Source organism: Hippoglossus stenolepis, chromosome 9 (assembly GCF_022539355.2).
Source record: "Hippoglossus stenolepis isolate QCI-W04-F060 chromosome 9, HSTE1.2, whole genome shotgun sequence".
NCBI lineage: Eukaryota > Metazoa > Chordata > Actinopteri > Pleuronectiformes > Pleuronectidae > Hippoglossus > Hippoglossus stenolepis.
Genome location: NC_061491.1, coordinates 26,607,436 through 26,621,033, shown reverse-complemented (window position 1 = coordinate 26,621,033; position 13,598 = coordinate 26,607,436). Strand labels below are relative to the sequence as shown.

Sequence of the window (13,598 nt, the reverse complement as noted above, 5' to 3'; positions counted from 1 at the left end):
GATGGATTTACCACTTCTGATCCATTAGGGATTAAACCGGCAAGTTGTGTCCAGCTGCAAAAAGTGCAACACATCGAGAGCGTTGTTTCTGTTTGAGGAAATTAATCTCATTCCCAACAGCAGCTAAGTGTCCCGAAACAACCACCCAGCTCCTTAATCCACACGCACACACACACACACACACACACACACACACACACACACACACACACACACACACACAGACACACACACACACACACACACACACACAATTGTTTTCGCTTTTCTTTGGAATCCCTGCAGGAATTACAAGACAGGAACCAGATGTATCTTCTACTAAAAAAAAAATTAAAATACAAAAAAAAAGTAAAAGGAAGCTCAGAGATTAAGACTAATGCTTTTCAATATTGTTACACAGCTGAAAGTTTCCATTAAAAAAAAAAAAAGTACAAGGAGACTAAGCAACAAAACCATTTCATTCCCAGAAAGAGCTCAGTGGCCCAGATGCTCCGAGGAGAGATTCACACATTAGAGCTGGAACGTTTGTTGATGCAACATTTCATTTGGACTTTTTCTGTGTTTTTTTTTTCTGTTCGTGATGCACGGACTCGTTTCATATCGTTTTTATTTGATGTTTCTTCTCAGCTTGGTTCATATTTTAATTGTTTACTATTTGATGATATGGAACATACATATTTTGAGTGTAAATGTTTTTAATGTTGTAGCTCAGCAGCTCGTTTACAACCACATCAACAACAATAAGCATAAGATTATCTTATATAGGAAATACAACCAAACTGCCGTTACCTACTTAAAGTAAAGTGTATAGAATTCATAATTAAAGACTAATATAGTAATAAGTCCTTGTCAAGTGCAAACTGAATCTATACTTTCAATTGGAACCTAATTTATAGTCTAAGATGTTCTGGATATTTCATGTCTTTGAGGATTTTCCTCAGACAGAAAAAGATGCATGGAGACAAATATCCACTTGTCTAAAAGTTTATTTCTAAATGCTGATGAATTTAAGTTATATAGAATCAGGTTTGGTTGTTTATTTACTTATCTTATCATCCACAGAAATAAACCTGAAGATAGAAACCGGACGCAGCTGCAAAATCCTGCTCATACTTTACTACGTCAGTTTCATTTGGTAAAAGGCAAAAGTGGTTTGTTTTAAACGCTCAGCTGCTCGTCAGGCAGGTCAGGTCTTCTCCACTCGTTGATGTTTCGAAGGGATGAAGGTTATAAATCGGGATTTAAGACAGAAATCTGTGACAAATACTGACCTGTTTTCTACTAATCTACTACTAATATTTTGTAACATCATTGTTTCATGGATGAGCCTTCATAACCTGATGAGAACTTAATGGTGGGGTTCCTCAGGGAGCCGAACTGGGCTCCATTAAAATTGTAATCAGAAGAAACTGATTCCCATTTAGCATGTACAATCTAAGGAACTTAAATATTTATATCAGTTTAAACATAGTCACGACTGATTAGACGTCTTGATTCACCAAATCAGTACTTCCTGTGTGAGCATGAATTCAAATACTACATTCACCAGACTTCCTCCGGCAGTGCTGCTGTTTGTAATGGAGGATTTCTCAGGTTGCTTCTTTTCAGGAACACGTACACAGAGTATTTTCACACTATGTGGCCGTCTGACTTCAACCCCAGCTCTGTGGGAAGAACAGCGAGCTGTCCCCGGCACTTTGTGTCAAGGCCTGAAGCGCGGTCGGCCCGAGACGTCCAGACGTCCTCGATGTGAAGAGGACGGGAGAGGAAGAGAAACTCTGTGTGACACGGAGGGGAGGGAGGGTGAGGGGGGGAGGGGAGGAAAAGGCGAGGCCGCATCAGACGAGTGGCGAGCTGCATCCAAGTGTCAGCGTCCCAAAATAGTGGCGAGTGACGACCAGACTGAAGACACCAAACAAACAACAGCTCTCAGATCGAGTAAACATCGGCGAACGCACAGGACACGACAAACTGTGAAACCTCCCTCTGTCTTCCGGTGTCGTTAATCAGAGCTGCAGAGAAAGCAATCGGAGGGGACACCCGTCCTATTAGAGGAGGCCGCCGCCGCCGCCTCTCCCCTCCTCTGACCGGGGTCCTCGCAAACACTTTGCCTTCGAAAAAACATTGACAAGCTCCCTCTGTGCGGTGCTGTGTGGACACTGAGGACAGAGTCCCGTCTCCAGCAGATGTCTTGTGGCGCCGACTATAAATAAAGCCAATGAGACCAGCCGGCCGCTGACGAGCACAAGCCGCCGCGAGGCCGTGTTAGCTTTGCAAAGGGCCTGTCTAGTCTTGGCACGGCAGGCGAGCTAACATTTGGCGGGGCCTGCATCGAAGCCTGTGATGCCTGTGAGCTTTGTGTCGAGGGCTTGAGAGGAAAATACAGATTTTAGCCTTTAAATTAGAGGTTTTATCAGAGGTGTTTTCCACGTGGGGGGGCAGGCGGCGCAGAAAGGAAGCGAGGACGCAGCGGGAAACGTGTCACGCGTTGTTGATTCCTCCTCTGTGCAGTAACTTATAGTCAATTTAGCATGTGTTTAACATGGAGTATGAGATCTAATGTATTTACCATAACGTAATGTGCCAGTAAACGCAGGGCGGCAGCCAGAGAGGAGTGCACCACTGCAGCTCTGTGCTTCATTGATGACCCTGACAATCCCAAAGGACGTCGGTGGCCCCGGGGCCTGTCTGTCTCTATTTAAACCAGTCTAACGGCGCCTGGTTTGGAAGGACTTGCCAAGACGGAGTAGGCAGCTTCAATTAAGATGTAATGCGGCGTCTTTTTATGGCACATTTCATACTAGTACGCATCCACAGTCAGGGCTCGATGAAGGAAAACACGAAACACTTACTGCAATAATCATCACAAATGTGATATTTCAACACTGATGAAACGTCCGATACACAAATCACACTCTGCTTTCATAGGAAACATTCAGGGTATAAGTAGCTGGGCTTTAATTTCATGTTCCATTACACGCCACCATTACACGGAGGAACATTTCTCTACGTTAAGTCCGACAGAAAAATGGAGGACAGAAATCAAAGACAAAAGATTCAACAAAAAAAAAAGGGCTGACGACAGATTGTCACAGTGAATCAGGGAGGAGTCAGGAAGAAGGTGGTGGTGGGGGGGGGGAGACGATGAAAAACCTCCGTCAGAGTCCAGAGAACACAGAGCAGGAGAGAGGAGCACCTCTAACACGAGTCTGCTGGTCCAGGGTCAGATCCCGCGTCCAGGAAACATCTCACATCAACACGGCTGATCTTTTAAAAACGACACCACGTGTTGTTCTAATTGGCTGAAAGAGGAAGGAGGAAGGTGACGCCACTTAAAATAAGTCTGTTGGTAATTTAAAAAAAACTCTGAATGAACATTTTGTCAGATTTTTGACTGACTCACTTTAATTAACTTAGTATTTTATGTCTTTGTAACTAAAATAAATGTCATAAGGAACAAAACCAAGCTTCAGGCTTTAAAACATTTCTTTAGAACATTATTAAATATTTGCCTTATTCAAAAAATCCAGAGGAAAATAAACTAAGGTAAAAGACAACGTGTAAATCTCCCTCTCTGTGTGTTGCCTGTTTTCCTGTAAAAATCATTTATAGTAAATTACTGCCAACTCTAAACCCACATAATCAATTAATAACTCAAGCAGCGATGCAGCAGCAGGGGATTCTTGCTGTTCGCCCTTCCATGCACGAGTTACTATCTTAACTTGGCAGCTGACACTTTGCCACAGTGGATGTGCTGAGAGGTGCATTAGAAGTGATAATGAAGAAGCCACTTCCACTTGAGAATGAGGCAATTAAAGACGGGTGTAAACAGCAGAGAGACGACCGAGTGTGACTCCGCTCCTGAGGGAATCCTCCAGCGTCTCTCACACCTGAGAGCTCTGTGGAGAGCCGGCGCTCTGACGACGATCCCTGGTGACATTTAGCGACAGGAGGATGTAACACAGTCGCACAGCGGGACGACAGCCAGGAGGAGGAGAGCTGCAGCCAGCGGCCGACATTAACCACAGGCCTCACCTGCAAGCTCCAGCATGCATTCAGGGCTGTGCTGTATTTATCATGTGACATTTCAGGGTCCCCACATTATACTAACACAAACTGCTGTGGTCTGAGGGTGAGATGTGTAAATATTAGAGCCTCAACAATACAGATATTAGGATGTAAAACATTTTCCAATATCAATAAATCAGCCGATATGTGTAGACATTTTCAGAAGATATAGTTTTTAAACCCTTATGACAAAGAAATGTAACTGAGGCTTAATATTTTACAGTTTAACCATAAACTTTATTATACATAATTATATATATATGTGTATTAACATGAATACAACTTGAATTAAGAAAACATACGTATTTTTAAATGTAAACATAAATACACATCTTTTCTTCTGATAAATCTGTCAGAATCAAACAAATACAACATCCTCAGTTCATGTCCGTCAGTTCTATTATATTAATGAGCTTACAGAATAAAGTAACGAGTAAAGCAATAGAACACAAATGGCTGTAAAGCAAGTATTTGAATATAACATGAAAATACAAATATGAGGCCTTTGTATGACTTCATTTAGCCAATCAACAGACAGAAATCATTATGAGTCATTTTAATTATGAGAGAAGAACAGACCCAGTGTCACACACTTTCATTATCACTTAGAGGAGTGTCATTGTTTCCTGTCTGACGTTTGTTGATGCAGGCAAAGATTGTGCAGCAAAGTCAAATCATATAAAATCACGATTGAACAGTGTGAACATTAAGATGCAGAAAATACACTTTTTTATGATATTGGAATATGTTAATTACCCTCAATGTCTTTAGGGTGACTTAAATTACTTTAGAGAATGTTGTGAATATTTTCTTCTTCACTTTAAAACTGTGTGGCATGCTAAATATAAAATAGAGATAGAATTATTGTATTTTTTTTTATTGTGCTGTTTTTTCTGAAAGTATGGGCTGATGAAATATTGAATTAAATGTTATAACAGAAAAAGTATTGAGGCTCCACGGCTCAATGCTCGCTTACAAACTGTCTGGATCTTTCGTCTTCATCACGGTCTTCATCAGCTCGGCCCAGTTGAGTTTATATCAATATTTCATGTATTGATTATCTATCAGTTTCCAGAGTCTGCTGTTTTTTACTCAGGCGCTCCTCGGGCCACGCTGTCAGGTCCACGGCTGATGACGTCACTGGTGATTTGGAAGATGTTGCAGCTGAAAGTTGTAAAAACGTCGCGTTGATTTAAAATTAGCGTCAATTCGTGTTTTCAGACGCGCGGCGCGGATTAAAGACACCAACATGCCGCTAACTGAGCAAAGAGCAAATTAAAAGGTGAGTTTGTTTTTCATGTGTCGGCTCTGAACGTGTGTTAGCATGTAGCATCGTTAGCCGGACTCACGCAAGACTCGAGCCACTTTGTTTCCAGACCTCGTTGATAAATCCGCTGTTTTAAGATGAACCGGGTCAGCGACGGTGATATTTACAAGATGCGACCCAATTTAAAATGGTTCCTGGTTCAACTCCCGCTTTGGCTTTAATCGGCTTATAACAAGAGACTCGGGGGAAACGCGTCACGTCAACAAGACGTCAACTCGTTACATCTGATCCAGTCGCCGCCGCCGCCCTCGAATGTGCAGTTTAACACAAGATTAGCGAAGATTAGCGAGTGAACTCTGGTTTCCACGATTATATCCGAAACACTTGGAGGTTTTTGTTTGGTGCCGTTTGGAGCAACAGGTGTTTTTGTAAATTAAACTTTGGATAATAAGTCTTATTAAAGAAATACTGTGGGGGGTGTTATTGATTAAGACTCAAATCACCATGTTTCTGAACGGAGTTTGGCTTTCTCCTCCAACATGCAAGTGGCTGCACCTTTTAGAATAGTAATGAGTACAAGTAATCGATTAATCGAGAATTTAATATTAAATCACCAAGTTTAGATACTTTTAAATGCAATAAAGTAATAACTGTCTGATTTTAGGTTTTATTTTTAAATATATACACATCCTCTGGTTTCTTTGCTCCTCTAATAACAGTAAAGTCAACGTGTTTGGTTTGTGGCCAAATCAAGACATTTGAGGAAGTCGTCTCGTGGTGTGAAAAACAGAATATTTTACAATTTCCTGATATCGTATGGACCAAATAACAAATAATAGGGAGAATAATGGACAGATAATTATGGAGAGAATCTGATTTTCCTTGACTTTATCCTTTTGTTTTTCCCTTGTTGAATTCAGCGTCACATAAGACCCAGTGTCACCACGTTTGTTTCACTTGTTCCTGCTTCGAATGGACAGTAAACCTCGTTCAGCCGGTTCTTCTGACCGACTTGTCTCAGCCGTGATGTTGAGGTAGAGTCACACAGTTGATCTGTCTCCTCACCTCCAGGTCAGACTCCAGCAGACCCCTGCCCCGGCCCAGTCATGCCTCAGAAGCTCCAGAAGAACGCCCAGACGGGGCACTACATCGAGCTGGGAGGTTACCAGTACTGGCCGGTGCTGGTGCCCCGGGGAATCAGGCTGTACACCTACGAGCAGATCCCGGTGTTTCTGAGGGAGAACCCGTACATCACAGACGGCTACAGAGCGTACCTGCCCTCCAGGCTCTGCATCAAAAGGTGAACAAGCTCCATTGACTCTCTATCGTAACATCGCAGGAGAGGATGTGTGTTTCCTCTTCACCGCTCCTGTGAGAAGTTTATTTCATGCCGTGATTTATTGTGGTTTTTTTTAAATGTAGACCACAGTTTCCTTCTCTCAGAACAAACTAAAACCTGCAGAACATTGTTTCCAACAGAAGAGGAAGTTGATTATCTTACAACCGTGTGGGAAAACTAAACATTTCTTTCTTTCTGCACTTGCAGCAGGTTCCGTTTATTGTTTTAAGTAGAGCTCCTGTATTTGTATTTATTTATAATAAAGTTTTATGGTTAAACTGTAAAATAATACGTGTGTTAATCAAACAATCACAAATAGCAGCTAAACGATTAAATAGTTTTTATTCTTGGCTCCTGTCAGAGTTGAGGGTTTGACTCTGTTGATGTTCGTACAGCAGGAAGAGGTGTGACTTTAAATATTATGGGCTGTGCTGCTGAAATCACTGATCTTCAGTCTCTAAGTAAGAGATGATTTTATGTGATTATCTGATTTTTATAAATCCTGTTTCTCAATCCCATGTGCAGCATCTTCATTCTGTCCAATGAGACGGTGAATATCTGGAGCCATCTGTTTGGCTTCCTGCTCTTCTTTTTTCTCGGGGTGTACAACATGGCGTCCGTGCTGCCCGCCTTCGGCGCCTCCAAGGAGGACTACGTCATCTACTCCATCGCGCTCTTCTGCTTCCAGGTACAGGACGACGTTTTCCTCCTAACTTCTGTCATCACGTCGTTACTCACATTCTCCATTTTGACTAGCTGCTCGTTGTCGGACCTGTCTGAGGATTACAGGGCTCATATCACATGAACAATGACATCGTGACACTGGTTTAATCCATACATTGTTAACTAATCCCTCAGTATGATGGACTGTTATAAACACGAGCACAGTAATCCTGCCTCTCCTTCCTCAACTATTCTCATATGTTAGCAAACTTGTTGGATCAGATCTGTGTCATAATGATGCCAGTTAATAACATCGTGAGAAACCCAGGGAACCGAAATAACTTGGACATGTTTCTTTTATTTGAACTTTTTGCTTCTAAATGCTGTTCAACAACCTTTTAAATAGTTAGTGAAGTGAAGCCATTTTCAGAGAAGTGATGATATCTCAGCAAGGACTCAAAAACCAAACATCAGACTTTCTGGAAGTCTTGAAAAAGTTACTGAAGTTATTTTTATACTGGGGACAACATGTTGTTAAGATAACTGTGGAGCTGGAACAGAGCTTTAAAACAATCATGAATCATTCATTATTATCTGTGTGAAACAGAAGTGTGATGATTTTGAAGCCGTCCACTTGTGATCAGAGTCTTGTTAAGAATCACCTACTTCATTCACACGTCACATCCTTTTGCTGCTGTGATGTCACATCCTGTTCTTTCCCTCTGACGTCACATCCTGTTCTCTCCCTCTGACGCCACCCAGCTGTGTATGCTGTGTTCGGTTGGTTACCACCTGTTCTGCTGCCATCGCTCGGAGAAGACCAGCCGCCGCTGGATGGCGCTGGACTATGCCGGCGTCTCCATCGGCATCTTGGGCTGTTACGTCCCCGGAGTCTTCTACACCTTCTACTGCAATAACGTGAGTTCGTGTTCGGTCTGAACTTCTCTGATCCGTCCTCACTTGTTAAAACTACACGAAATACACTTGGGTATTAAAACAAGAACAATAGAAAGAGAAAAGGAAGTTGGAATAAACAAGAATTAATTAAGATTGAAAAGTAAAACTGATATTTCTTATCAGACGATACATTTGAACCATAATAATTGGACTAAGTACAGATTTTTCTTATATATTTTTCCCTGTGAAAGTTAAAACAAACTATATGATATAAAAACTATATATAAATTACAAATGAATATTAATATTATGATATCCAGTACGATTCGCTGCTGAAATCATCGGTGATGAGCGAATTCTTTTTACTGTTAAACTGCATATTACAGATACAAGGATATATATTTCATTTCCATGTAAATGTGATAAATCTGGATCGTCCCTTCCTGAGATTACAAGACAAACACTAATTAACAGAACCTGCGTCTTCAGGTAAATCCGACACACAACCTGTGTGAAAAAGACAAAGAACTCGAGTGAGAGCGTTACGGCACCGACTTTAACATTTAACCACTTTCCTCCCCGGAGACGTCTCAGCTCAACATCCTCGTCTCTCCGAGCAGCAGTAATTGAATAAAGCTGAAGCGGCGCCCACAGTCTGGCTCCGCTGATTGACTCATTGTTCCTGGTGAATAAGCAGCGCGACACCTTCGCCGCGCTCGCTGTTTGGAAACCAGCCTCCGATGACACAAGCCAGTTTCAGTTCCTCATTCCAGCCGCCCACCATGTTTTTTTTTTTTTCTTCTTCTTCCTTTTTACTCCTGAAGTGTTTGGCGGCGCTCCGCACTGCTCGCTGTCCCCCGCATATTGGAAGCGCCGGGTTATTTTGCCCCCAGAACGCAGCTGAAATCTGCTCCAGCTCAAACCAGATGGCTGCGTTCACGGAGCGGTCCGTCACTCCTGTTCCCCACCATATGACGTTCGCAAGTCTGGGAGCCGTCTCAGCGAAAAAAGGGGCCCCCCCCTCCCTGTCCCTGCCAAGACTGGGGCTCCGCTGCTGGGTGGCTCCACTCCTGCAGCAAAGCCAAGTCCCCGAAGAAGAAACTGCTTTTTTTTTATATTTAGCCCGTCAAACTCTCGTCTCATTCGTCTTTTGGAAAAATGCAGATCTGGAGGAGAGGACGCGGTGTCTGTTCGGAGAAGAGCTTTAAGAAATTTGGCTGCGGCCGAGCGGGGCCTTGTTCCTGGTGCAAATTTATTCACTGTGAAATTCAGCAGGACTCAACACATGAGGACGTGTGACTGGACGAAGGCCTACATCCACAGAACTGTCCAGAAGGGACCGAGACAAAGCTGCCCAGACTTTACACACTTATTTATACAAGTTTTAAATATCACGTGCGGATCTGACGATTACTTTATATTTTTTTTATACATATGATCACAGCTGAAACTGGATAGTTTGTGTTTAGAAGATGCACAAATCCTCGGTGTTTCTTACACCATCACGTGCCTGTGAAAATAAGATAACCACATGCAACCAGTTCTCTGAGAGCTCGTATCTGAGCCGAGGCCCAACGGTCCCCTCGTGAATTTATATTCACTATATCAGGGTTTTTATTTTCCACAGTCAGAAATATCAGTCCACTAAATATATCTGATTATTTCAACAAGATCCACAAATTATTCGATCCAGTTCTTTCCTTCCACCACGTTTTCTAATAATCCGTCCAGGAGATTTTGCATAATCCTGTTTACAAAGAAACTGAGATGAAAACCTATAAAAAAAATTATAACTAAATAAAATGTTCATATCAGTCGATATCGATAGATATTATGATAAATGTCACATTATCATTTCTTTTTCGTTTAAAGACGGATTTCTGCTCCAGAGTGAAGCTTGTGGTTTAAAACGTTTTCTAAATGACAATAATCTGATAAATGAATTCTGTGTTAAACCTCCTCTGTTCTCACATTATGTATAAACATATCGATCTGTTGAACCTTCGTTATATTACTGCTCATTAAAATTCTATTGTGATAATTAATGATTTTATTTCCCAGCCCCTGAAATGATTTAGTGGTTTCTGTTGTGATTTTAATGTTTACAACAAATATATAATTATTTAGATTCATGATTATTTGTCAATAATAGTGAAAATGCTCCTTAAAAATGTGCAGTGCTTTGACCTCTGACCCCCCCGTCCCTGCAGTACTGGCGGCAGGTGTACCTGGTGACGGTCCTGGCCATGATCCTGGCCGTGTTCTTCGCTCAGATCCACCCTCATTACCTCAGCAAGCAGTGGAAGCAGCTGCGCTCGCTCATCTTCTGCTCGGTGGCCGGATACGGCCTCATCCCCACCGTCCACTGGATCTGCATCACCGGGGGCTTCCACTCAGAACTCGTCCAGGTCAGTCTGTGGTCCCACTAAAACCACCAAGTCCTCATTAACGGCTCATTCAGCAGAGACACGTTGTTGAAGGTTTGTTTAAATGAGTATTTCCTTCCCTCAGGCGTTCATCCCTCGTATCCTGGGGATGTACTTCCTCGCAGCGTTGGCTCTTATTTTCTACGTTTCTAAAGTTCCTGAACGCTACTTCCCAGGTGAGACGGCTTCTTCTTTTCCTCTGTTGTAGTTTAAACCTGATGAACAGTGTTTTTTAATAAGTTTCATGTTATCTAATAAGTCGTTCTTAATCATTAGCATCTGAAAAGAGCTGAAATTTGACAATGTGAGGAAAGTGATGCTTTTTCTGAACATTAGAGCATTTAAACCTTCTACAGTAATAACGCATATTAAAATCATCACCCTGAATATATAATATAATGTTCACGAAGGACGATTTGTTCCTGACATATCCAAATTAATATTTTTAATCTTTAAGTAAAGATTTTAGACTTTATTGTCCCCTTGAGGAAAAGTCCTGGACAAGGGATAAACGTTAAATTACAAGTTTTGGGACGAAGACGTGAACTATCGACCTCCTCTCTCACCGTGTGTTCTAAACCCCTGTGGCCGGATTTGACTGTGGTTTGTTGCTGCAGGTCAGCTGAACTACCTGGGCTCCAGTCACCAGGTGTGGCACATGCTGCTGGTGCTGATGTTTTACTGGTGGCACCAGTCGTCGTGCTTCATCATGGCGTACAGACACAGCGAGCCCTGCCCCGACGCCCCCCCACACGCTTAGTGGCCACCGACCAGCTGCTGCTTGGTAAGAAGCTGCTCCACGGTCTCTGTACACTAGTTAATGTGCAAGGAGGTATTTTATATTATATTTAAATCTCCCTGATGATCATTTGAAAACGTTTGAGACAATAATATTAATCAGGTGGTGATTTTTATAGTTTGGATTTCATTGATTTATTTTTCCTGTATTTTCATGGCAACAAGTTTGATTAATCAAATTTTCCTTCATGCCAGTGGCCGTAGTTTTTTAGTTTTCAGATTAGTCGTCCGTCTCGTTCTTGTGAATGAATCTCAAGAACGCCTTTCTTAAAATTTTCCACAAACACTCATTTGTACTCGAGGATGAACGCACCTGATTTTCGTAGCCAAACAAAGTACGTTTGTGTTTTTCTTCCACGTGATATCTTAAGATCAGCTCCAGGGAAACTTGTTTGGCTTCCTCAACTTTTTATCTCATCTGTTTTTAGGGAATTTCTTAGCTGATTTAAATTCCACAGGTTAAAGATCCTCGTGAGTCTGGAATAAAAAAGATTTGACTGGTTGTCGGAGGCAGACAAGCACTGGGAGATGATTCTAGTTTACAACTTAATATACTATGACTTCAAACTTTAATGATTATTTCCAATACGTTGCACTAATAGTTTGAATTGTTAATCTTTGTTTTTTCTCTTTAGGTTGAGAGAAGGTGCACAGAGAGCGGACTCATATTTCATCCCAGTGTCTCGACAGAGGGACATGTTTTTACCTGAGAGTCTCTGATGAGGGAGGAAACAGTAACTGTAGCAATCAGGAATCGAACCTGTGACCTCCAGGATCAGAGGTGACACGTGCGATTGGAGCTTAAACAGTCACCAGTGGCTAAACTGAGTTTTCCTCTTTACCACATTGTCACAGATGAAACACTGAAATGGCCGTTGCAGTGTTTTCATTTGATTTGTTTTCAGCCACAAAACAAGATTCAGAGTTATAGTCGAGTAATCATTTCTTTTTTCTTAGAAGTGAATTCCACGTGTTCTGTAAGTGCCTGTAAATAAATCATCATGTAGCTCTTACTAATTTAAATGAACTGGACTTTCCATAACACTTTTAAAACAGCCTCAGACAAAATGTCCTTAAAAAGGGAAAATTAAAATATTCCATACGTCTATCAGAATCTTTGTGTCGCAGCCTCCCGGTGAAACTCTGAGATTCTCTCTCATGAAAACTGACGAGTTTCTTTCACTCACGATGTTTAGATAGAAAAACCAAAGACGCTGTCGCGGAGCAACAAAGCTCAACTTTCTGTCGCTGCGTGTATTATTCGTTTTTCTCCTTTAGCGGGAACAGTATTGATGTGTGTGTGTGTGTGTGTGTTTCTTACGGCTGAGTAAGACGAACAACTTTGTACTTTGAACACGAGTAGAACAAAGACTATGAGCTGCAGGTATGTGAGTTATTTACCTCTGATTGGGTTAAACATAAGAATATAAGGGTGGTGGGGGGGCGGTTCTTCACTGTTCTTTATTTGTTGTAAAGATTCTCAAGCACTGATTTAGCTTTTTTTTTTTTTTAAATCTTCACGATTGCAGTTTGTGCTGCGACTTGTTTCTCTGTCGTCTGCTGTCGATCCGGAGGAATTCACTACTTTTTAGTTTTCACTGAAGATAAACTCCACAACCTGTTCTCCACTTAGGGTCATGTGCAATGTCGAAGGTCAACACTTTCTTATTTTTTTTTTTTTTTAAATGACTTCATTCCAAAATGCTACAAATCCAAACTGGAGATAAATTCTTAGCCGTTTCATTAAAGTTCTCGTAAAGAAAAGTCTTAATTGTTAAATCATGAATGAATTTGTTGTCCAGTCGAATGGAAACTGTCCCATTTTGGAATGAGATTCATTTGTGATATTTAATGTTTTTAAATGTTTCAAGTATTCTCTGGTTTTAAGATTTCTTTTTGTTGTGATGTATTTAAATTATTGATTTTGAATCTGATCTGTAAAGATACGACTTTCTCTCTTTGATAAAAACCTGTACTTTGTCTGAATCTCATTTTGTAGCCGCAGAACTTTTGTATCTTGACTTGTTTCGTACTCGAGCAACAAGCCGCTGAACTCGACTCTAAATAAACTGAACCCGTGTCCTGTTTTGAAAAGTGTCACGAGCTCTGTGTTCAAACCCACAAACAGCAGGACAAATAC

The 13,598-nt window shown here is 41.5% G+C and overlaps 1 protein-coding gene across 1 annotated transcript; it reads left to right on the top strand.

Moving 5' to 3' along the window:
* Window positions 1–5,168: 5,168 nt before the first annotated feature.
* On the top strand, window positions 5,169–13,552 carry paqr3a (progestin and adipoQ receptor family member IIIa). The gene is made up of 8 exons (XM_035166731.2): window positions 5,169–5,350; window positions 6,407–6,635; window positions 7,200–7,362; window positions 8,100–8,255; window positions 10,445–10,642; window positions 10,746–10,836; window positions 11,278–11,444; window positions 12,094–13,552. Exons 2-7 carry the CDS (start codon window positions 6,442–6,444, stop codon window positions 11,418–11,420), a joined length of 945 nt encoding a protein of 314 aa, XP_035022622.2. The 5' UTR covers window positions 5,169–5,350; window positions 6,407–6,441; the 3' UTR covers window positions 11,421–11,444; window positions 12,094–13,552.
* Window positions 13,553–13,598: the final 46 nt, after the last annotated feature.